The 25067-nt window shown below is 40.4% G+C and overlaps 1 protein-coding gene across 6 annotated transcripts in view; it reads left to right on the top strand.

Moving 5' to 3' along the window:
* The window catches only part of PHF8 (PHD finger protein 8), a 106745-nt gene that overhangs the window by 23891 nt on the left and 57787 nt on the right, over positions 1 to 25067 (top strand). For all 6 annotated transcript variants that reach the window (XM_060407813.1, XM_042242187.1, XM_042242186.1 and 3 more), the window contains exons 3-8: positions 16259 to 16344; positions 16728 to 16836; positions 19186 to 19346; positions 20713 to 20854; positions 21580 to 21766; positions 24234 to 24396. In XM_060407813.1, coding sequence (XP_060263796.1) covers positions 16259 to 16344; positions 16728 to 16836; positions 19186 to 19346; positions 20713 to 20854; positions 21580 to 21766; positions 24234 to 24396 — 848 coding nt within the window. The remainder of the gene's footprint in view (positions 1 to 16258; positions 16345 to 16727; positions 16837 to 19185; positions 19347 to 20712; positions 20855 to 21579; positions 21767 to 24233; positions 24397 to 25067) is intronic.

The raw sequence follows: 25067 nt of genomic DNA, 5'->3' as shown, positions 1-25067 counted from the left end.
GAGAAAGATTGAAGGCAGGAGGAAAAATGGATGACAGAGGATGAGATGGTTGGATGGCATCACCGACTTGATGGACTTGAGTTTGAACAAGCTCCAGAAATTGATGATGGACAGGGAAGCCTGGAGTGCTGCATTCCATGGGGTTGCAAAGAGTCAGACACAAGTGACCAACTGAACTGACTGACTTGCACAGGGGCCATAGTAATCTTCTGTGTATCATTACCATTGGAATCTGGATAAAGATTGTTTTGTATCTATAGATGGCTTTGGGCAATGTGGACTTTTTAACAAAATTGATTTTTCCAATCCATGAACCCAGGATATCCTTCCATTTCTTGTGTTTTCTTCAGTTTCTTTCACTGATGTCTTGTAATTTTCAGTGTAGAGATCTTTCACCTTCTTGATTAAATTTATTCCTAAGTAGTTTATAGTTTTTGGCACTATTGTAAATGGAATTGTTTTATTTATTTTTCAGATAATGTTTTTGGTGTATAAATATGCTACTGATTTTTTCATATTAATTTTTTAAATTAATTTTTTGTTTTTGGTTATACTAGGTCTTTGTTGTAATTTTCAGTGTAGAGATCTTTCACCTTCTTGATTAAATTTATTTCTAAGTAGTTTATAGTTTTTGGCACTATTGTAAATGGAATTGTTTTATTTATTTTTCAGATAATGTTTTTGGTGTATAAACATGCTACTGATTTTTTCATATTAATTTTTTAAATTAATTTTTTGTTGTTGGTTGTGCTAGGTCTTTGTTTCTGCATGTGGGCTTTCTCTGTTGCAGTAAGCAGAGGCTCCTCTTTATTGCAGTGTGCAGGTTTCTCATTATGGTGACTTCTCTTGTTGTGGAACATGGGCTCTAGGCCCATGGGCTTCAGCAGTTTTGGTGCATGGGCTTAGTTGCCCCATGGCATTTGGGATCTTCCCAGATCAGAGGTCGAACCTGTGTCCCCTGCTTTAGCAGGTGGATTCTCAACCACCAGGGAAGTCCCGCATGTTAATATTTTATCCTGCAACTTTACAGAATTTATTGATTAGCTGTAACCGTTTTGGGATGGAATTTTAGGATTTCTTATATATAAAATCATGTCACCTGCAAACAGATAATTGTGCTTCTTTCTTGCCAATTCTGATGCCTTTTCCCCCTCTCTTGCCTGATTGCTCTGGCTGGGATTTCTAGTACTCTGTTGAATAGAAGTGGTGAGAGTGAGTATCCTTGTCTTGTTCCAGATCTTAGAGGAAAAGCTTTCAACCATATACCACTGAGTCTGATGTTAGCTGTGGGCTTATCTTATATGGCCTTTATTATGTTGAAGTACATTTCTTCTATACCCCAGTGAGTGTTTATAAATCAGTGTTGAATTTTGTCAAATGCTTCTGTATCTTCTTTTGAGATCACTTTTTTCTGTCATTCTATTAATGTGATGTATCACCTTTATTAATTTGTTTATGTTGAACCAGCTTTGTGTTTCAAGGATAAATCCCATTTGATCCTGGGAAATGATCCCTTTAGTTTGCTGCTGAATTTGGTTTGCTAGTATTTTATTGAGAATATTTCCATGTGTATTCATCAGGGATATTGACCTGTAGTTTTCTTTTCATGTAGTGTTCTTACCTGTCTTTGGTATCAGGGTAATCCTGGCCACATAAAATGAGTTTTGGAGTGTTCCCTTCTCTTTGATTTTTTTAAAAAAGAGTTTGGGAAAAATTGGTGGTAATTCTTCTTTAAATGTTTGATAAAATTTACCAATGAAGCCATCTGGTCCTGGGCTTCTCTTCTCTTTGGGAAATTTTTTTTTTATTTATTACTGATTCAATCTCCTTATTAGTCTCTTCAGATTTTCTGTTTCTTTCTGATACAGTTTTGTCAGGTTGTATGTTTCTAAGAATTAATCTATTTCTTCTAGGTTGTCCAATTTTTGACTTATAGTTGTTCATAGTTCAGTCTATTTTCTTTCTGTTGTTCAGATTGGATAGTTTCTGTTGTTCTGTCTTTAGATTTACTATTTTTTTCCCACTATTGTCTACATTCTGTTGTTGAGCCCATGCAGTGAGTTTTCATTTAAGTTGCATTAGTTTTTTCTAAGTGCTTCCTTGGTGGCTCAGTGGTAAATAATCTGCCTGCCAATACAGGAGACGCAGATTTGATCTCGGTTGGGAAGGTTCCCATGGAGAAGGAAATGGCAACCCACTCTGGTATTCTTGCCTGGGAAATCCCATGGCCAGAGGAGCTGGTGGGCTACAGTCCATGGAGTCTCAAAAGTGTCGGACATGACTTAGTGACTAAGCAACAACAGCTTTTTCTAAAAATGTCATTGGTTCTTTTCTATATCTTCTATTTCTATGCAGAGATTCTAGTTTTTGCTTATACTTTTTATTTATTCATTTGTTTCTGGCATATTTGTAATTGTTATTGAAGCATTTTTGTGGTTGCCCTTTTAAAATCCGTCAGATAATTCCAGCATCTGTGTCATCTCATTAGTGAGATTACTGATTTTCTTTGTTCATTCAGGTTGTGATTTTTCTTGTTCTTGATAAGCTGAGTCATTATTTTCATTATATCCTGAATATTTGGGGTATTATGTTATGAGACTCTGGATATTATTATATCTTGTTTTTGCAGACTTCTTCAGACACTGCACTTCATTGTCAGGGTAAGAGGTAGGTACTGCTCTTGACTGCCAGGTAGAAGTGGAAGTCCAGGTTCCCCCACTTGCTGTCTGTTGACACTCACTACCTCAGGTCCTGCTGTCATCTGGTCAGGCTGCCTTCTCTCCATTTTTCAGAGTCATTTTACCTTTTATTTTTCTTAATGTCTGAGATTTTTAGCTGTACTTAGTGAGAGTAATAGGGAGAAGTACATTTACTCCATTATTCCTGAACCAAAAATTGACCAATTAATCTTTCAAATAGCTCTTTGGAGCTGTTATTTTCTCTCATGAGGTTAAATAGCTTGCTCAAAGCTACACAGCCAGTTAGTTGTTCAACCACAAGTCAAACTTGGGTCCCTTGGACTCTTGCTGTAGGATATAATACTGTGGATAGTATAAGGCACTGCTGGGTTAAACCATTTTCAAGTGGGAGATAGAGAAAATCAGGCTTATAAGCTCACACACACTCCACATTTTTGTTCCAAGTGAAGTCAAGTTAAAGTGGATACCACTCTCTTTAAAGCAGCAGAAGGGTAACCCACAGCTTTCAGGGTGTGTAGCAAAGGGAAGAGAAGGCCTAGCATTCATATTCAGAGTTTGCTAGATGCAGTGTATGGGCTGCTGAATCCCTGGTCTGGTGAAAGTCTTGTAGGGTGTGGAGTTAGAAGGATCAGAAGGACAGCCTGCTCTGTCAGGGCTCATAGGTTGTCTTTGGAGTGGTGTATTTTTTAAAATAAATTTTATTTTTTAATAATTATAGATTCATGTAAAGTGAAAGTGAAGTTGCTCAATCGTATCTGACTCTTTGCGACCCCATGGACTGTAGCCTACCATGTTCCTCTCTCCATGGGATTTTCCAGGCAAGAGTACTGGAGCAGGTTGCCATTTCCTTCTCCAGAGGATCTTCCCAACCCAGGGATAGAACCTGGGTCTCCCGCATTGTAGGCAGACGCTTTACCATCTGAGCCACCAGGGAAGTCTCAGCCTTAGTCCTTCACATTCTTTTTTTTTTTTTAAGGAAGTTGCAAAAAATGTATGTGGAGGGCCTTTGTACCTTTATGCAGTTTCCTCCATGGTGGTATCTTATATAACTGCAGTGGTACAACTCACCAATCTTATTCCAGTTTCACCAGTTTTATACATACTCATTTATGTATATGTATATTTAGTTCTATACATTTTATCATATTTGTAAATTCATGTAACTGCCAAAATCCAGATTCAGAGCCATTCCTTCACCAGTGGGGTAGCATAATTTTTGCCCCAACTCACCTAGGAGAAATTTGGAATGGCAAATATGTACCAAAGGATGGGTAGTCAGTACCCAAGAGGAGTTATAAAAATTCAGACCAGAAGACCTCATAGGCATGATGCCCAGGAATGAGTTATGGGAACTAAATGAACATCTGCTTTTGGTAATAGAGGAATAGTGATGAAAAACTGGCCTGGAATCCTAACTTTCCCTTTTACTAGCCCCATTTCTTTGGGTAGATCATTTCACCTCTCTAAGTGTCTGCTTTCTCAGCTTTACTCATATATTAAAAAAACTTTTTTAATTGAAGTATAGATTTCACAATAATTGCACTAGTTTTGGGCATGCTATCTTAGCTTTAAAACAGAAAGAATCTATATTTCATTGATTGTTATGAAGATCAGTAAGAGAATCTCTGTAAAGCACCTAGCACAGTCCTAGCACACAGTAGATACCCAGTTCTGGCTGTCACCTAGAATATTCATGCAATAAATATTTCTTGAGTATTTACTCTTTGCTAAGGTGTGAGCTAAGAGCTGTCGGAGATAGAGATGAATGACACACAGGCTGTGACCTCTAGATTATTTCATGTTAGAGAACAAGATGAATTCATTCATTTATTCACTCATTTATGGACTGACTTATTCAGTATGTGTGTGCTATGGTATTTTCTAGACACTGGGAGAGTGGATACAGCAGTGAACATGAGACAGTAAGCTTACAAGTAAATATATAGTGTGTTTGGCTTCCCTGGTGGCTCATACAGTAAAGAATCTGCCTGCAATGCAGGAGACCTAAGTTTGATCCCTGGATCGAGAAGATCCCCTGGAGAAGGGGATGGTTACCCACTCCAGTATTCTTGCCTAGAGAATTCCATGGACAGAGGAGCCTGGAGGGCTACAGTTCTTGGGGTTGTAAACAGTTAGACACAACTGAACAACTAACACTTTCACTTCACTTTCATATAGTGTGTTAAGTGATAGTGCTGTAGAGAAATGTAAAGCAAGATGAAAAGGAGTGCCATCTCCAGGGCTGGAGGCATAGTTATTTTATTGATGTATAGGGTGATTATATGGGTGACACTTGAGCAGAGGCCTGAAGGAAAGTGAGGGAGGGAAGTTGGGGAAGAGGGTTCCAGGTAGAGGAAATAAGGGACCTGAGTGGGGAGCACACCTGGCATGTTCCAATTAAAGTGAAGAAGCCAGTGTTACTAGACAGAGTGAGGAGAGAGTAGTAGAAGCTGATGATAGGGGCTGGGAGTGGGGGTGGGGGCATAAATCATGTAGATCAATGGTTCTCCAAGTAGGACCAGCAGGATCAGCATCACCTGGGAACTGGTTAGGCAAAGTCCATTGTCCTACCCCAGACAAATCAGAAACTGGGGGTCCACTCCAGGAAGCTATGGTTTAACAAACCTTCCAGGTGATTCTGATGCACACTCAAGTTTGAGAACCACAGGTATAGGGCCCTATGACCCGTTGTTAAGTTTTTTCATGCCAAGTGGGATGGGAACCACAGAAAAATTTTGAGTGAAGGAGAGTTGTGATCTCGTTTAGGCTTTGGCTGTTGTGAGGACAGACTCAAGATGAGGAGTATGAGATGAAGCAGGGAGAGTTTTGAGATCACCGTAGATCACTGTTTCTTAAAGTGTGGTCCTTGGACCAGCAGCATCAGCATCACCTGGGGTCTGGTTAGAAATGCACATTTCTAGGCCCCACCCCAGATCTATCAAATCAGGATCTCTGGAGATAGACCTAGGAATCGGTCTTAAGAAGTTTTCCAGGTGTTTCTGATGTGCCCTAATATTTGAGAAAATATTCATCTAATTAGGTAATGGTGATTTGGACCAGAGTCAGTGTTGATGAGAAGTGATTAGATTTTGAGTATATATTGATACAGGATATGCTGTGTGAAAGGACTCAAGTTTTTGTTTTGAAGGGCTTTGATATACAGGGGAACAGAGTAATAAGGCAATAACAGAAGGGGTCACAAAAGGCTTTTTTGTTTGCGTGGGTTTTTTGGGGAGATGAGGTGACACCTTGTTTGTGTGCATGTCAGTGCATATAGAATAGTTCTTTTGGTACATCCAGAATTTAGTGAAACCTGTTATTGGCAGAGTTATGTGCCAAAGACTGGGTAGACCAGAAAAGAAACTTCCCTGGTACACTGAAACTTGCTCAATGTTCTTTGTACTCCTCCAGTTCTATGTGCTTGGAGGCAGAGGGAATTGGTATGAATGGTGGGTGCCTCAACATCTGGGGATGGATCATCCCTGTTTTTATAGATTGTGCTTGACCTGATCAAGATTGTAGCAGGAACCAGAATTTGACTTGGATTTTCTGATAGTTTTTGAATAATGAAGAAAAGTAAAATATTTTCTTTTTCCTCTTTATTGATGAAAGAAGATATTGTTTTTGCAGGCATAGGTGGTGACAGCACTTGGCTCTTTGGACATCCTCAGAGAGCAGAGCTTGAGCACATAAGAAGCTAGACAGGATCCTGAGCAATATTGTTACCTCTTAAGCTTCTCCAGCCCTTAGTCCCCATCTTAGTTCCAAACCCTAGAAGCGTTAAATGCCCACTTTTGTATTCTCATAGCACTTGTACTCTAATAACCCTACATTATATTCTGATATATATTATAGTGGTATAGTGGAGTCAAACGGATCCAGATTTTTATCCTGCTCTTTTATTTATTAGTTTTGTAATGACCAACAAGTTACTTAGCCACTCAGATTTCTCATCTGTTAAGTTAGAATAATATTAATAATGATGTGCCAAGTACTCTCGGTTTCTTTACCTACTTGAGCTCATTTAAGCCTAACAACCCTATGAGGTGGGGTACTATTAATATTCTTATGTTATAGATGCTGAGGCACACCAAAGTTAAGTAAACTGCGTAAGTTCACACAATTAGTAAGTGGCAGAGGTGAGAGTTAAACCCAGGCAGTTTTGCTCCCAAGTTTGTACTTTTAAACTCTGTGCTTCTGAGTACTGTACAGATGCCCTGGTTTGTTGTGGAGGTTAAATGTGATAATATATTCATAGCTCACTTTTCTCCTCAATTCCTTTTATGAAGACTTCAGATTCACTCACCATCCCCTTCAGTTCAGTTCAGTTCAGTCACTCAGTCATGTCCGACTCTTTGCGACCCCATGAATCACAGCACATAAGGCCTCCCTGTCCATCACCAACTCCTGGAGTTCACTCAGACTCGCATCCATCGAGTCAGTGATGCCATCCAGCCATCTCATCCTCTGTTGTCCCCTTCTCCTCCTGCCCCCAGTCTTTCCCAGCATCAGAGTCTTTTTCAATGAGTCAGCTCTTCACATGGGTGGCCAAAGTACTGAAGTTTCAGCTTCAGCATCATTCCTTCCAAAAGAAATCCCAGGGCTGATCTCCTTCAGAATGGACTGGTTGGACCATCCCCTTACCCTGCTTTATTTATTTTATAGCACTTATGAAACTGTTTTTCACCACCCCTCTAGAATGTCCAGTCCATGAGGGCAGTAGCTATTTTCAATCAATGTTTATTGAATTTGTGCACCAACTTATATCCAAATACTGAGTACCTACCATGTGCCGAGCTCTGTGGTACATATTGGGAATGATTCATTTTAATCTTGAGACCTGGTGCTGTAATAATTGTCCTCCTCACTAGGGAAGCAAAACAGCATTTAGAAACCTTGGTCCAGGTGATAATTATTGAGACAGTGCAGCCAGAAGTCTGATGTGAGATGTTGTCTAGCCCAATGAATTGGATTGAATAATAAGCTGACTTGGGAGATGGATAAGGTGAGGACTTGGGGTGAACAAGAGATGCTGTCTGCTGTATGTAGTAGAGGCAGATAGCAAGTAAATGGGCAATTGCAAGTCTGTAGGGTGGGTGCTGAAATAAGAATAGTTGGTGAGGGGTGGGTGGCATGGGAGTAGGGAAGAGAAAGAGAAGGAATGTTCTGGGCATAAGGAGCCATGTGTGATGAGTGCCAGAGACCAGAAAGAGCTTGGCACTGAGAGTTCAGCTGGGTTTTTAGAGCAAGGCTGGCTTCATGGCATGTGTGACAACTGTAGTCACACACAGCCTCATATTTGAAAGGGGGCCCCATGCCCATGCTTGAGGTTTAATGCTATGTGATTGTTGTCTTGAAATTCTTAATAATTTTACCTTTGAATTTGTGTTTTGTATGTGAGGTTCAATGGGATAGTGTAGTTTGTCCTGGAGACCTGGAGCTTCAGCTCACCTGTGGTCCTACTTCTTGCTGCTTCCCTGCCTCCCTGAACAGATTCTCAGCTGGCTGCCTGTATCACCAGGCTTGGGTGCAGTTCCTGGAGAGTCAGGGTCAGGTGCATGGGTCCTGCACTCTGAGTGCCTGTGAGGGCCTGTGCTTGTCCTTTGAATAGTCCCATGCCCAAGGGAACATGACAGGAATTAGCAAATAAAAAGCCCCATGACAAGTTTGAGAGAGAAATCATGGAAGAGAGGAAAAAGCTTTGTTCGTTTGTCAGCAGGGAGGCCCTGATTTTCATTTGCACTAGCCCCACAAATTATATATAGCTGATGCTGTGTGTGAAGGGCAAATGGTGGGGCCTTTTAGGCCATGAGAAGTTTATACTTTACCTTAACAAAAATAGAAAGCATGTGGTGGGTTTGAGAAGCATTGACAGGATCAAATTTGCATTTAAAAATGATCACTTTTGGCTGCAGTGTGGCTGGCCATTTGGGTGAGGACAGAGTAGAGGCCAGGAGCCCATTTAGGAAGGCAGGACAATAATCCCAGTTAGAGATAATAGTGGCATGAATTAGGGCAGGGGCTGTGAGGATGACAGGACTATCTAGTGGACAGGACACTAGTAGAAGGGCAATTGATAGCCAATTAGGACATGGTGATAACTTGGATGATAATAGCATCATATACAGAGCACTTGGCCTGTACAAGGCACTGTTCTAAACACTATATAAAATTAACTCATTTACTTTTGAGAGAAGCTTTATGATACACAAAACAGTTTTTATCCCCATCTTACCGACTAGGAAACTGAGGCATAGAGAGGTTAACTCGCCTAAGATCTCACAGCTAGTTAAGTGGAGGTCTAGCTAGGATGTGGGCTTCCCTGGTGGCTCAGCCGTAAAGAATCTTAAGTGCCAATGCAGGAGACATGGGTTCAGTCCCTGCATTGGAAAGATGCCCTAGAGAAGGAAATGACAGTTTACTCCAGTATTCTTGCCTGGGAAATCCTGTGGACAGAGGAGGCTGGTGGGCTACAGTCCATGAGGTTGCAAACAGTTGGACACAACTGAGCAATCACACTAAGCACAAGCACTAGCTAGGATGCAAACCCAAGCAATCTTGGCTTAAAGTCTTAACGTCATGAGCTTGAATACCTACTAAGGGTATAGTGGAGGGAGAAAGATGAGAGGCACGTCATTAGTGGCTGCCAAGTTTCTGACTTAAACACCTGGTAAGCTTATGGTGATAGTTTAGAGAGGGAGTAGGTTTAAGGGACAGGCAGGGAGACAAGTTGAATTTGGACATGTTAATTTGAAGTGCTATGTAAGTGGGCTATCCAGTAGAAATATCCAGGAGACATTTCAAGGGAGTAGTCTGAAACTCACCAGAGAGATCTGGCTTGCAGTTGTAGGTACATAGAAGGCACATGGAGCCTTGGGAGTGAGTGAAACCAACGAGGAAAAAATGAGAAAAGGGTGCCCAGGCAAGAGGACCTAAGAAATGTCAACATTTAAGAAGGGGACAGGAGAAAAAGAGTGCACGGAGAAACAGAAGGAGCAGCCAGAGATGTAATTAAGATCACATCACATCCCTGCTCATAATCCTCTGGTGGATTTCACCCAGTTTTTCACTCAGGCAAAGCCAAAGTTCTTTATGATGGCCAACAGGACCCTATTGCATGAGCCTTTCCAACCTGTTATTGTCCCCCTTGCACTCTGCTCTTCTCTGTTTCCTTAATAATCTGGGCAGACTCCTGCCACAGGGCCTTTGTACTTGCTGTTCTAATTGGAGTGCTCTTCTCTTATATACATATGGCTTGCTCCTTTACTTCCTTCAGGTCAAAACAACAATTCAAAAGTTGTTTTGTTGGTGAGACCTTCCCTGGCTGCCCTACCTAAAATTCCAGCACCGCTGTCATTCCTCTTGACGCCCCCCAACCCACTGTGTGTGTCTGTATACTTGCATACACATGCATACATATTCCCCTTCTGCTTTATTTTTCTACTTAGCTCCTCTTACTATCTAAGGTACAATATATTTCACTGATATATTGAGTTACTTTGTTTCTTGTCTGCATCAACCATTAGAATGTCAGCTTCTAAAAGAATACATTTGGATCAGTTCTAATGAGGTAGATGAAACTGGAAGTAAGCCAGAAAGAAAAACATCAATACAGTATACTAATGCATATATATGGAATTTAGAAAGATAGTAACGATAACCCTATATGCGAGACAGCAAAAGAGACACAGATGTATAGAACAGTCTTTTTATGATTTGGGAGAATGGCAGTGAAACATATATATTATCATATGTGAAATGGATTGCCAGTCCAGGTTCGATGCCTGGGACAGGGTGCTCGGGGCTGGTGCATTGGGATGACCCAGAGGGATGGGACTGGGAGGGAGGTGGGAGAGGGGTTCAGGATGGGGAACACATGTACACCCGTGGCTGATTCATGGCAATGTATGACAAAACCACTACAATATTGTAAAGTAATTAGCCTGCAATTAAAATGAATAAATTTATTTTAAAAAACAAACAAAAAATGTACTAATCATACCACTGCTGAAAATTTTATCAAACTAGTCAAAAAAGTTAGTGAATTTTGGTTTAAGGTCCAAAATCAAAAAATTTGCAAAATTATTTCGCCATATAACACTTTTGGACCTTCAGTTCAGTTCAGTCGCTCAGTGGTGTCCCACTGTTTGCAACCCTGTGGACTGCAGCACAGCAGGCCTCCCTGTCCATCACCAACTCCTGGAGTTTACTCAAACTCATGTCTATTAAAAAGAATGTCAGCTTCTTAAGGGCAGGGATTTTTGTATGCTTGTTCTGTGTCTTTGTTTCTCCAGCACCAAGACCAGGGCCTGGCAGATGCTCATTAAATATTAGCTTGAGGAATGGACCCCAGGCAAATGGGGTATTATGGAAGTCAAATAAAGAGAGCATAGGGTCAGTACTGTGATAATGCTGCTAGGTCAAGTGAGATAAAAAAGAGAAGTACTTATTGCATGTATCAATAAGGAGGTTAAGATATCAGTGAGGTCTGTTTTTGCTTTCGAACTGTGGTGCTGGAAAAACTCTCGAGTGTCCCTTGGACAGCAAAGAGATCAAATCAGTCAATGCTAAAGGAAGTCAATCCTGAATATTCATCGGAAGGACTGATGCTGAAGCTGAAGCTCCAGTACATTGGCCACCTGATGCAAAGAGCTGACTCGTTGGAAAAGACCCTGATGCTGGGAAAGATTGATGGCAAGAGGACAAGGGGATGACAGAGGATGAGATGGTTGGATGGCATCACTGAATCAATGGACATGAGTTTGAGCAAACTCTGGGAGATAGTGAAGGACATGGAAGCATGGCATGCTGCAGTCCATAGGATCACAAAGAGTCAGACATGACTTAGCTACTGAACAACAAGAAGACTAAAATCAGACTGCAGCAGTGGGTGAGAAAGTGTACACAGCAACCTGAAAAAATTCTTTTTATTGGTTTGGTCCCTGTGGAAAGTCTCTGGATACTACCAGTTGGCTAGGAATAGGAGGGAGACTTTTTTAAAAAAGATTTTTTTTTGATGTGGACCATTTTTACCGTCTTTATTGAATTTGTTACAATGTTACAATGTTGTTTCTGTTTTATGGTTTTATGGTTTTTGGGGTTTTTTTTTTTTGCCACAAGACAAGCAGGGTGTTAGTTCCCCAACCAGGGATTGAACCCTCACCCCCTGCACTGGAAGATAAAGTCTTAACTACTGGACCATCAGGGAAGTCCCAGACGGGAGACTTTTCACTGTAAAACACTTCTGTACCTTTTGAGTTTCATAAAATGTATAATTGATACTTATTTAAATAAAAGTCATTGTGAAGCTGCATAGGTTAAACAAAGAAGATATTTAGCTTTGAAGTGACAGAGAAGGGCAGACAGGAGGGAGGGTGTTGTCTTTTTTATATCTGTAAAGATTAGTGAGCTAGTTTAAATGCTATTATGAAGGAGAAGGTGAAGAGGGAGAGGAAAGAAAAGATAATTTATTGAGAAGGTAAAAATGTGACCCGGGTAGAAAAGCTGACTTTACAAAGAAGGAGAGAGTTCTTTTGTTGTGGCAGGAGGGAAAGAAGGGTGTAGAAGGAGGTGGATTTGGTGTGGGAAGTTGAGGTAGTTCCCCTCTGTTTACTTCATTTTATCTAAGAAGTCGGAGGCAAGGTCATTTGTTTCAAGAAAAGAAGAAGTGGGGTCAGAGATTTGAAATAGCCACTGTGGATAATGGAGGAGAGAACTGAGCAGGGAAATACAGGAGAATTATCAGACAGCATTACCCAGATTGTTTTTTAAATAGGCTTTATTTTTTAGAGTAGTTTTAGGTTCACAGCCAAATTGAGTGGAAGGTACAGAGATTACCCATTTGCCTCCTGCCTGCACATGCATAGCCTCCCCCATTAGCAACATCTCCCACCACCAGAGTGGTATGTTTGTTAAAGTAGATGAACCTATGTTGACACATGAGTTACACCCCAAATCCATAGTTTACATCAAGATTTACTCCTTGGTATTATACATTCTGTGGGTTTTGGGCAAATGTATAATGACTTGTACCCACAATTATATTGTTTTAGTAGCAGAATAATTTCACTGCTCTAAAAATTCTATGTGCTCCGCCTATTCATCTCTCTTTTCCTGCCATCCCCTGGCAACTACTGATCTTTTTACTGTCCCCATTGCTTTGCCTTTTCCAGAATGTCATGTAGTTGGAATCATAAAATATGTAGCCTGATGGCATTCTTTCAGTTTCTTTCATATCTATTCATGGCTTGATAGCTCTCTTTATTTTTTTTCAGTGCTGAATAATATTCAGTTGTCTGAATGTACCACATTTTATCCATTCACCTACTGAAGGGCATCTTGGTTGCATCCAAATTTTGGCAATTGTGAATGAAGTGGCCATAAACATCTGTGTGCAGATTTCTGTGTGGACATAGTTTTCAGTTACTTTGAGTAAATGCCAGAGAATGCAGTTGGTTTTGTAAGAAACTGCCAAATTGTATTCTAAAGTGGCTGTGTTTTGCATTCCCACCTGCAAAGGATGAGAATTCCTGTTGTTCGACCTCCTTGCCAACATTTGGTGCTGTCAGTGTTCTGAATTTTGGCTATTCTGATAGGTGTATAGTGATATCTCATTGTTTTAATTTGTATTGTCCTATTGATAGATGAAGTGGAACACCTTTTCATATACTTATTTGCTATCTGTACATCTTCTTTGGTGAGGTATTTGTTCAGATCTTATGCCCATTTTTAATCGGGTTGTTCATTTTCTTACTGTTGAGTTTTAAGAGTTCTTTGTGTATTTTGGATAACAGTCCTTTATTAGATATGTCCTTTGCAAATATTTACTCTCAGTCTTTGGCTTATCTTTTCATTATCTACCTTTCATAGAGAGGGTTTTCATTTTAATGAAGTCTGGCTTATCAATTCTCATTTTTCACGGACTGTGCCTTTGGTATTACATCTAAAAAGTCATTGCCAAACTTAAAGTTATCTAGATTCTCTCCTATGTTATCTTCTAGAAGTTTTTTAGCTTTACATTTTGTATTTCGGCCTGTGATCGATTTTGAGTTCTTTTTGTGATGAGTATAAGGTCTGTGTGTGATTTCATTTGTTTGCATGTTCAGTTGTTCTGGCACCATTTGTTGAAAGACTGTCTTTGCCACATTGTATTACCTTTGCTCCTTTATCAAAGATCAGTTGACTATATTTCTGTTGATCTATTTCTGGGCACTCTGTCCTGTTCTATTGATCTGATTATTCTTCCATCAGTGCCACACTGTCTTGATTATTGTAGCTTTTTAAAATTTTTGCCGCACCATGCAGCATGTAGGATCTCAGTTCCCTGATCAAGAATTGAACCTGCTACCCCTGCATTGGAAGCACAGAGTCTTTACTGCTGGATCGCCAGGGAAGTCCTGATTACTGTAGCTTTACAATAAGTGTTTGAGTCAGGTAGCATCAGTCTTCCAACATTGTTCTTCTCCTTCAGTGTTGTGTTGATTATTCTATGGCTTAGATATTTTGGACACTCAGTTTATTGTGGCACCAATTCATTGAATGATTTTTTTTCTTCTAGCCATGTCCAGTTGTTCAGTGGATTGAGCCAGGGCTTGGATTTGCACATGGGAGTGATGTAAAGGCAGTGGGGCAAGTGAGTTGAGGGTATCTGTAAGAGAATGGTTGAAGTGAGGAATGATGGAATCTATAAACTAGATAGGGAAGAAGGGTGAAGGCAATAGTAGTTGAACAGGTGAAAAGTAGAATCAACAGATTTTGAGGGCAAAGAACAGGTGTAAAGAATGAGAGCTGGATGGATGACCTTGTGGTCAGAGAGTGATGTGTGCATTTTGTATTCCAGAGGTGGAGCAGTTGCAAGTATTGATAGGGTTTTGGGGGATGGCCATGAGAACTGGCAGCTGAAATTGGAGTGGAATCTCTGAAGATGAGAAGGTCAATGTGCTAAGAGGCTGAGATGTTAGGCTTCTATATCCTTGATTATATCATGTGAGAGGTTGGCAGGACTTGAGATGGAGAGGAATCTGTGAGCAGGTTCTTCAATGAATGAAAAAGGTATGTTTGGGAGATAAGTAGCTGACAGTGAAGAAGAGTGGGAAGAGGTATGGATGAATGATATGAAACTCAGAAGAGTAGGAGATCTTATACAAGGATAGAGAAGAGATGATTTCAGAATCTCACTGGAAAGTGAGGGGGACGTCCACCCCCAGCCCAGCCCTGAGTTGTAAGGGTCTGGGAGAATGTGCAGCTTCTACCTGACCAAGTTCTAACACAGTGCTTCTGAGACTTTCTGAGGTGAAGGACCAGGGTATTTTTTAAATTTCCAATCTGTAATGGACTAATGCTTTTATGAAATAAAATGTCCCCAATTTATTGATCTGCAACAGATTTACAAGGTTAGCCATGGGGAAGGTGGTGGCGTCCTGATCCCAGGAAGTCAGTTCATGAGCATGGTCTTGAACCAAAATGGTTGGAGCTCTGCCTTATTTTTATGTACCCTGTTCTGTGTGGCTGACCAAAGATTTTTAAGAGTTAGATCTTAGCCAGAAGATTTTTAGAGGGCTGCTGATGACTTCTTTGGTGAGGAAGGGTTTACATTTTGTGAGATTACTAGCTCACATACATGTAAACTCAGATTTTCAAAATTATGTTTTTCTCAGATATTATAATATGAAATTAATAATGTGTGCTCATTGTAGAAAATTAGGAAAAACAGATAAGGAAGAAAAAATGGTTACCATAATCCTTCACTGAGAGGGAACCACTGTTTTCATTCCTCTTCATTTAATAAATTGCTCAATAAAGTTAAGAAGAAGGCAATGGCAGCACACTCCAGTACTCTTGCCTGGGAAATCCCATGGACAGAGGAGCCTGGTATGCTGCAGTCCATGGGTCGCGAAGAGTCAGACATGATTGAGCGACTTCACTTTCACTTTCCACTTTCATGCACTGGAGAAGGAAATGGCAAACCACTCCAGAATTCTTGCCTGGAGAATCCCAGGGACAGTGGAGCCTGGTGGGCTGACGTCTATGGTGTCACACAGAGTTGGACACAACTGACGCAACTTAGCAGCAGCAGCAATAAAGTTTAAATGTTTGATTTTATATAGGCATAATATTTTAGATATAGTGGTTAAATAAAATATTATTAAATTATTAATAAAATTAATTTCACTTGTTTCTTTTTACCTTTTAATGGGGCTATTAGAACATTTAAAATTATGTATTTGACTCACATTATATTTCTGTCATACAGCACTGCTCTAGAGTCTCTTCCAGCTTTGACCATTCTGAGTCTTAATGAAGCTTTATTGTCTACATTTTTAGGTCTGTCATAATTATTTTAGACCATTGTGGTGCAATAGAACTTTTTGCATTGACAAAACAGTTTGATAATCTGCCCAATATGGTAACCACATGTAGCTATTGAGCACTTGAAATGTTCCTAGAGTGATGGAGGAACTGCATTTAAAATTTTACTTAATTATGTATTGAACAACACAGTTCTAGACCTTATGAAAAATAACATTTCCACAAACATTGGCTGATTTTCTCTTTTCTAGTTGTGTTGGTGTTGAAGAGGAGAAGGCTGCTGACATTGACCTCTACCACTGCCCCAATTGTGAGGTCTTACATGGGCCCTCCATTAGTAAGTAGATCTTGGGATTTTAAAGAGAAGGCAATCCAAAGAGACAAAGCAAAGGAAGCTTGGAAGGGAAATTGCCTTCGCCTGAGTTCTTCAGATTTGTCTCCCTTGAGAAATAGGAGAAGCTTATGTAGGTCCTGCAGGCCAGCAGCTGCTCCACTGAGAGGGCAGAAATGTAGTTTCACCTCCCTCCCTTATTTAGGGATTCCCCAAAGGAAGCACCTATCCTCTCCAAGTGCTTTTCTGAGTCCATGAGGGCTTCCTTGACTCCAGATGCTCCAATAGGTTGTTAGATTGGAAGAGAAGCAGGATCTGCTGAGGCTTTTACTTTTAGAACCATAGCCTGTAGCCATTTTGACTCAGTCTCTTGTCTTTTTCTGGCTTAGTGAAAAAACGCCGTGTATCTTCAAAAGGCCATGATACACACAAGGGGAAGCCAGTGAAGACGGGAAGCCCTACATTCATTCGAGAGCTCCGGAGTAGGACCTTTGACAGGTGAGGACCCCCTACTCCACGGGCCAGTGAACACTACTGCTCTGGGAAGCTGGGACCCATCTCTTCTCAGCTTTTCCACTGGCTGTCCCACTAGGTACCTCCATCATTTGGTGATGTCTGCAGGGCTCTGAGTTCCCTTTGTGGGGAGATCTGTTTTAGTCAGTTTCTGAGAAACATTGTTAGAGTTTCATTTGATGTACAGAGTACATTAAGGTCTACTTGTAGAAACTATGAGTAGATAGAGAGGCAGTTTTTGCCTCAGTCAGGAGAGGATATTTACATGTACCTAGGGAATGCTATAACTAGAAAGAGTCTTAAAAACTAGAAAGTTTAATTCTTGCATTGTAGAGAAGTGGAAACTCTCTGGAAAAATTTTTTTTGAGTAGTCATGTATTTCTTTTACAATCAAGAAAATATTTATTTCCTTAAAAAATTAAGATTGGCTTATTGAAATAAACTACTTGAACAAAAATAATGAGTTAGAAAAATTAACGAAGAAAGCACTGTCTTTTGCTTAGTTTTTAATTCATTTGACCATTTTCAGCTCTCCTGTAAATGAAGTGTTATTTAGGATTATAAGTGTTTCTTCAATTTAATATTTGTTTTATTTAAAGGCAATGAGTTTCGTTTTTACTCTACCCCCTCAGGTCCTGTCTCCAAAGTCAACCAATTTCTTGTGCATTCTTTCAGAAATAGTTTTTGTTTATACAAACATATATGAATGTGTGTTTCCCCTTTTTTAAAATTAAAAAACACAAATAGAAATACTTACTGTTCTATATCTTGCTTTTTAAAAAATATAAATTCTATATCTTAGAGATCAATCCATAACAGCATATACCAATGTTCCTCATTCCTTTTCATGGATATTTAGAACTCCATTGTATGAATGTATAGTTTATTTAAGCAGTCCTCTTGATAAACATTTAAATTGATTCTAGTATTTTGCTATTAGGAAAAGAATGCTGCAATTAATGTCTTTGTACTTAAGTGTTTGCATATGTGAGTGAGTGTATGTGTAGATTTACTACCTAAAAGTAAAACTGCTAGGTTAAAGGGTATGTGCTTTAAACATGTTTATAGATATTGCTAGGTTGTTTCTGATGTGACCACATCATTTCATACTCCCACTAAACAATGTGTGAGGGTGCCTATTTCCCTATTATCCTGGCTAACACTATTTATTATCAAACTATTTTGCCTTTCTGATAAGATAAAAAATGAGATTTCACTGTTTCCATGTGGATTTCTTTAGTGATTAAGGAAGCATGTATATTATGATGCATTTATAAGTCATCTTTATTTTTCTTCTCTGTTAACTATCTGCTTACATTGTTTGACAGTTTTTCTGTTGGGTTACTGCCTATTTCTTGTTGATTTGTAGTAGCTTTCCATGCAGAAAATTTTAAATTTTAGGTAGTTTAATTTACTTATTACTATTTTTAATGGCTACTGGGCCTTGTCTTTTCCATAATTTTTTCTACCCTGTGGCTTTATTTTTTTCTAATTTAATCTTTGTTCCATCTAGAATTATGTAAATAATGAGCCAGACATTGATCTTAATATTTTTCCAGATGTTTATCCCAACACAATTTGTCAAATAGCCCAGCTTTTTCTCCAACATGATTTTAAGAAAACCAGAAACCCCTGTTTTCTAGTTAACTATGTATGTCAAGAGAGTAGTTATAAAAATTGTTTTTGTTTTCTAAATCAGTCTTTTCTCTATTTTCCAGTATTTTTAAATTTGGTAGTACTTCTCTGAAAGTGAAAGTCACTCAGTCATGTCTGACTCTTTGTGACCCCATGGACTGTACAGTCCATGGAATTCTCCAGGCCAGAATATTGGAGGGAGTAGCTGTTCCCTTCTCCAGGAGATCTTCCTAACTTAGGGATCAAACCCAGGTCTCCCACAATGTAGGTGGATTCCTTATTAGCTGAGCCACCAGGGAAGCCAAAGAATACTGGAGTGGGTAGCCTATCCCTTCTCCAGCTGAACTACCGGGGAAGCCCAAGGTGCTGCTCTGGGTTAGTGTAAATCAGCTAAACTTGTCTGATACATCTTTTCTTCTGGGGCAGGTGGTTGACTGATTTGTTCCTTTGTCATCTAGAGAAGAGCATCATATTGACAGGATATCCTGGATTTAACTTCCCACCTCTGCCAGTGGCCTGGCTTCTTGCCTTCGATAGGTCATTTCTTAGCTGGGATGTGAAGTTTATGCCACTCATTAGTTGCCAGCCCACACTAGGTCCCCTCAGGAAGACCCCACACCTTTGGTGAGTGAAAGCATCCAGTGAGACCTTCAGTAGCAGAGCTTGTAGGGTTCATGCTTTCTCTTGTGTGGCCCACAGTTCAGATGAAGTGATTCTGAAGCCCACTGGAAGTCAGCTGACTGTGGAATTCCTGGAAGAGAATAGCTTCAGTGTGCCCATCCTGGTCTTGAAGAAAGATGGATTGGGGATGACGTTGCCCTCACCATCATTCACTGTGAGGGATGTGGAACACTATGTTGGTAAGCACCACAGACCCTCTTAACTGTGACATTGTTCAGTCCCATCAAAACATATGACCCTTCCCTTCCAGTTTTCATTTCTTTTCTAGCCATCTTGGAAATCTAAGGTAATGTACCTTGCCCAGAGTCATTCTTAGGCAAAGCTAGAACCAAAATCCTGGTCTTTTTTCCTTTTTCTCCTGCTGCTGCTGCTGCTAAGTCGTTTCAGTCATGTCTGACTCTATGTGACCCCATAGATGGCAGCCCACCAGGCTCCACCATCCCTGGGATTCTCCAGGCAAGAACACTGGAGTGGGTTGCCATTTCCTTCTCCAATGCATAAGAGTGAAAAGTGAAAGTGAAGTTGCTCAGTTGTGTCCGACTCTTAGCGACCCCTGGACTGTAGCCTACCAGGCTCCTCCATCCATGGAATTTTCCAGGCAAGAGTACTGGAGTGGGGTGCCATTGCCTTCTCTGCCTCTTCCTCCCACTGCTGCTAAGTCACTTCAGTCATGTACAACTCTGTGTGACCCCATAGACGTCAGCCCACCAGGCTCCCCCATCCCTGGGATTCTCCAGGCAAGAACACTGGAGTGGGTTGCCATTTCCTTCTCCAATGCATGAAAGTGAAAAGTCAAAGTCAAGTCGCTCAGTCGTGTCTGACTCTTAGCGACCCCATGGACTGCAGCCTACCAGGCTCCTCCATCCATGGGATTTTCCAGGCAAGAGTACTGGAGTGGGGTGCCATTGCCTTCTCTGCCTTTTCCTCCTAATAGACCACAAACTCCAGGCTGAGCCCCATCTTTTACCTGGGGAATTCCAAAGATTGTTTTGACCTCTCTGTACTCTGTTGAAATGAGAAAGCCTTTGACTTTTGCCCTCATATGCTAGTTGTATTCTGGAGATGAGTTTTAGGGGAGAGGAAGAGAAGTGAGGAAGCAGGACCCAGGCAGATGGATTGTACTGTGAGACCGTGTGTCAAGCATTTCTGTTGCCCTAGCATGTCTGGACCTGGCACATAGGTCTAAGGAGAGTGTGAGAAATACCTACCCCCACTTCCTATATGTGTCCGACTCTTTGCGACCCCATGGACTGTAGCCTGCCAGGCTCTTCCATCCATGGGAGTTTCCAGGCAAGAATACTAGAGTATGTTGCCATTTCCTTCTCCAGGGGATCTTTCTGACCCAGGGATTGAACCCGGATCTTCTGCATTGCAGGCAGACTCTCTGCCATCTGAGCCACCAGGGAATCCCCCACTTCCCATATATGTGTAGATAAATACATTGAGAGAAGTTTTCAGTGTAAGGTCACTCTAGGAACTGATTAGGGGATGAGTGTTCCCTGGTCCCTGAGGCCACTTGGTACAGAGCCTGTCTCTTTATTCCAGGTTCTGACAAAGAAATTGATGTGATTGATGTGGCCCGCCAGGCCGACTGCAAGATGAAGCTTGGTGATTTTGTGAAATATTATTATAGCGGGAAGAGGGAGAAAGTCCTCAATGTTATTAGTTTGGAATTCTCTGATACCAGGTAAGAGGGGCAGGGGTAAGTAAAAAGCATCACAGAGTACCTAGGACTTGTATATACTGAGTATGTATTAGTGTTCCTCTCCCTTCCTTCGGGTGGTTTCTTCCTTTGGCATGGGGAGCTGGTTTATACTTTCTAGGGTAGTTGCTCACATTATAACAACCAAATCATGTTTCTCCTTTACAGTTTCTAGCATTGGATAGATTATTCAGTGGCTGTTTTAATTAATTTTTGTCTCTTTTAAGATCCAGGACAGCTTCCTTAGACCTTTTTTTCTGGTATGTAGATTGTGGCATGGTCACTGTTTAACTCCCAGGATAGCTCCACTGTCCCAGGTAAACACTTCTTTACCTGGAACTGAGCTCTGATAGGTTTCTCTACTTGATCTTCATAAAGAAGAAACTGTGAGATAGGGACAGTACAGTACTGTTAAACACCACATGCCAAGTGAGTGGGCCTGGGTGTGGAGATTCTGAACATTCAGTGGAGGAAATGATCACCTTTGACTGGGGATGGCTGTGGAGCTGGGACTTGGAACTTCCATAGCTGAGTGGAAAGAGAATGCTGACTTGTCTTATAAAAATAAGTGTACTGTGTGCTCTTGGGGATTCTGTGGAGAGAACTTCTTTGTCTTCCCTGATTCTCACTAGGATGGGGGACATTTTATACTGGCTTCAACCTTCAGTTCCCAATCAGCTGACATCTGCTCTCCACCCCTTCCTTGATAGGCTTTCTAACCTTGTGGAGACACCCAAGATTGTTCGGAAGCTCTCATGGGTGGAGAACTTGTGGCCAGAGGAGTGTATCTTTGAGAGGCCCAATGTGCAGAAGTACTGCCTCATGAGCGTGCGGGATAGCTATACAGACTTTCACATTGACTTTGGTGGCACCTCGGTCTGGTACCATGTGCTCAAGGTAAGAATGGGTATGGTTTCTGAAGACAGCCAGGCCTTGGGCCTCCCTGTTTGTTTCAAGTGGTAGCATAAAACAGGCTGCTAAGGCCTTACCTGCATCCCAGATTCTATTTGGGTAACATTTACACTTAACTGCTCTTATCAAGGTTGGGTATTGAGTGGATATGCAGTATAAGTTGTCTCTGCTTCATAGTTTTGATGATTAACTTTTTAAAAAATAACAGATGTGTAAGATTTTCTCTGTTAATTGAACCAATCTGTACTCCTACCTCTAGGTATGGAAATGTCCATATTTATTGCAGAAATTTCTGGTAACATGAGATACTCCGCCTCCTCCCAAGTTTATTGAATTATAATTTTTGTACTATGACATTCATCGATTTTAAGTTTATAGTTTGATGAGTTTTGACAATTGTATAAATAGTTGCATGACTGCCACCACTGAAGATAGAGCATGTATGAGCTGTTTGGTTTTTTAAAAAAGTTTTTATTTCTTTCTTTTTGGTTGCACTGGGTCTTCATTGTTGCACATAGGCTTTCTCTAGTTGCAGCAAGTGGGGGCTACTCTCTAGTTGTGGTGCATGGGCTTCTCATTGCACTGGCTTCTCTTGTTGCAGAACATGGGCTGTAGGGCACATGGGCTTCAGTAGCTGTGTTATACAGGCTCAGTAGTTGTGGCTCGCAGTCTCTAGAATGCAGTTCTGTAGTTGTGGCACATAGGCTTAGCTGCCCCAAGACATATGGAATCCTCCCGCATCAGGGATCAAACCTGTGTCCCCTGCATTGGTAGACAGATTCTTAACCACTGGACCATCAGGGAAGTCTGAGATGTTTTTTTTAAATGTCAGCCTTCCTATAGCTTCCCTTTTCATGGTTGTTACAGTTTTGTAATTAGCATATTGATTGTCAGTATGTGCATCTGAGTGAACTCCGGGAGTTGGTGATGGACAGGGGGGCCTGGCGTGCTGCAATTCATGGGGTCGCAAAGAGTCGGACATGACTGAGCAACTGAACTGAACTGAAACAAATTTCTTAAATAACTTGTTTTCTACCACTGTTCATGCTATTTAGTTTTCTTATCAGAAATGCCAAGAAAAGAGCAGAAATTTGGATATAGCTCTTGTCCAAATGATCACAAATCCTGAACTAGTTGTTTATCATGAAGAAATTGGAGTGTGTAAATGAAACTGCTGTTATACAAATGTTATATTTAACTGTTTATTTTATTTTTTGACTTTTTATTTTGGAGTATAGCCCATTAACAATGTTGTGATAGTTTCAGGTGGACAGCAAATGGACTCAGCTATACGTATACATGTATCCATTCTCTCCCAAACTCCCCTCCGATTGAGGCTGCCATATAACATTGAGAATTCCCTGTGCTATACACTAGGACCTTGTTGGTTATCCATTTTAAATATAGCAGGAGATCCCAAACTCCCTATCTCTTCTCCCATTAACATTTTAATTTTTAAATAGTTTCATTTTTACAGAAAAATTGCTAATAGGAAGATTTCCTGTGTGCCCTTCACTCAAATTCCTATGTTACTATTTTATTATATTCTCTTTCTCTGACGCAAACATAATAAAATAATCTTATATATATTTTTTTCTGAAATACTCGAAAGTATTTTCAGACATGATATCCATTTATCTTGTAATAATTCAGTGTGTATTTCTTAAAAACAAAGGTATTCTCTTATATCATCATAATATAGTTATCGGAATCAAAATTAATATTGATACAGTACTATTATCTAATCTGATCTGATTCAAATTTCTCCAGTTGTACAGTAGATATTTGCTAGTGTTGCTTTTCTACACTGAAATGTATTGTCATGAAATATTGATTAAACTAATCAAGCTATGGGTTGGGGAGACTTTTGTGCTAGTGGGTTTTTCTTTCTTTTCTGCTAAATTACCTATGTGGTGATTATCCAGACAAAGCATAATTAAGAAATAAAATGTTCTTCCAACAGATAATCACGCAACATATAATCTTCCAGAAGTCCTTGGGCGATTACTGAACTTTTAAACTTTTATTAGCTGTGATTACAGGTGTGAGAAGAAACAGTCTCTGCAAATGGCATTTAAAGGCAAATTCAATTTTCTTCTCATTAGTAATGTGGCCTTAAATTCTCCTGGGGCTGGCAGTATTGATCTGCTCATCTGTAGAGGACATTTTTCATTTGGTATTGCAAGAGCCTTTGGTGTACATTTGACTTAAGTTGACAATTTTGTTTGAAATGCCCTTTCCAGATTGTTTTTGTTAGTCTTATAGAAACTTAAAAGTACAAAGTGAAAAGGAACTTTTGAAGTTTTCCATATTTGTATATAAATGATCCTTGGACAGAAAGAATTCTAGCATACTACATGGTCCTGGAACATGAGAGAATATTCTTTTGGAGAATCCTGGAAGTCTTTTCTGGAAACCCTTGATGTCTTTGGCCCTTCCATCTTTGTTTCAGGGTGAGAAGATCTTCTACCTGATCCGTCCAACAAATGCCAACCTGACTCTCTTTGAGTGCTGGAGCAGCTCCTCTAACCAGAATGAGATGTTCTTTGGGGACCAGGTGGACAAGTGCTACAAGTGTTCTGTGAAGCAAGGACAGACACTTTTCATTCCTACAGGTCTTCCCTGGGCCCATCTGGGAGGGTTTGAGGAAGGTGGGAAGACGAAGGGAACTTGTGGCACCAGAACCAACCCCTTCCCCTAATGTTTTGACCTGAATGTGAGATACCCCTCTCATATCAGTTAAAGACTCAGAATTGCACATCAGGAAAAATCAAATGGTAACCAAAGTGGTGACCAGTATGGTTGTTTGGGGAAGTCCAGAAGGAAGTTGATAGGCTTCTTTTGCACTGAACTGATGTCAACTTGGTGGACAGTTAGAAAACAGGACTCTCAGCCCCATGACTCTAGAGATAGTGACTGGAGAGACTGGCATTGTAAGCTATAAGTCAGAATGACCTGGGTAGGGATAGGTTTTTTTTTTTCTTCCCTGAAACAATAAATGCCTAGGCTTTACCCCTAGAATTATGAATTCATAGATCTGAAGTGAGGTCTGAGTATGGCTATTTTGGGGGAAAAAACCTAGTTGTCTCAACTTGGGGAAAGTTGACATCTTTAGTATGTTGCATCTTCCATGAACACAGCGTGTCTCTCCATTTATTTAGATTTTTCTTGACTATCTAATTTCTTAATTCCTTGATTTCAGAATTAGTGTTAAATTTTCTCAAAATGTTCAGTATCATTCTCTATTGCAGCCTCACGGACCTAGAGCTTTCCTTTTGGGAGAGAT

Source organism: Ovis aries, chromosome X (genome assembly GCF_016772045.2).
Source record: "Ovis aries strain OAR_USU_Benz2616 breed Rambouillet chromosome X, ARS-UI_Ramb_v3.0, whole genome shotgun sequence".
NCBI lineage: Eukaryota > Metazoa > Chordata > Mammalia > Artiodactyla > Bovidae > Ovis > Ovis aries.
This window is presented reverse-complemented; position numbering and strand designations above follow the sequence as displayed.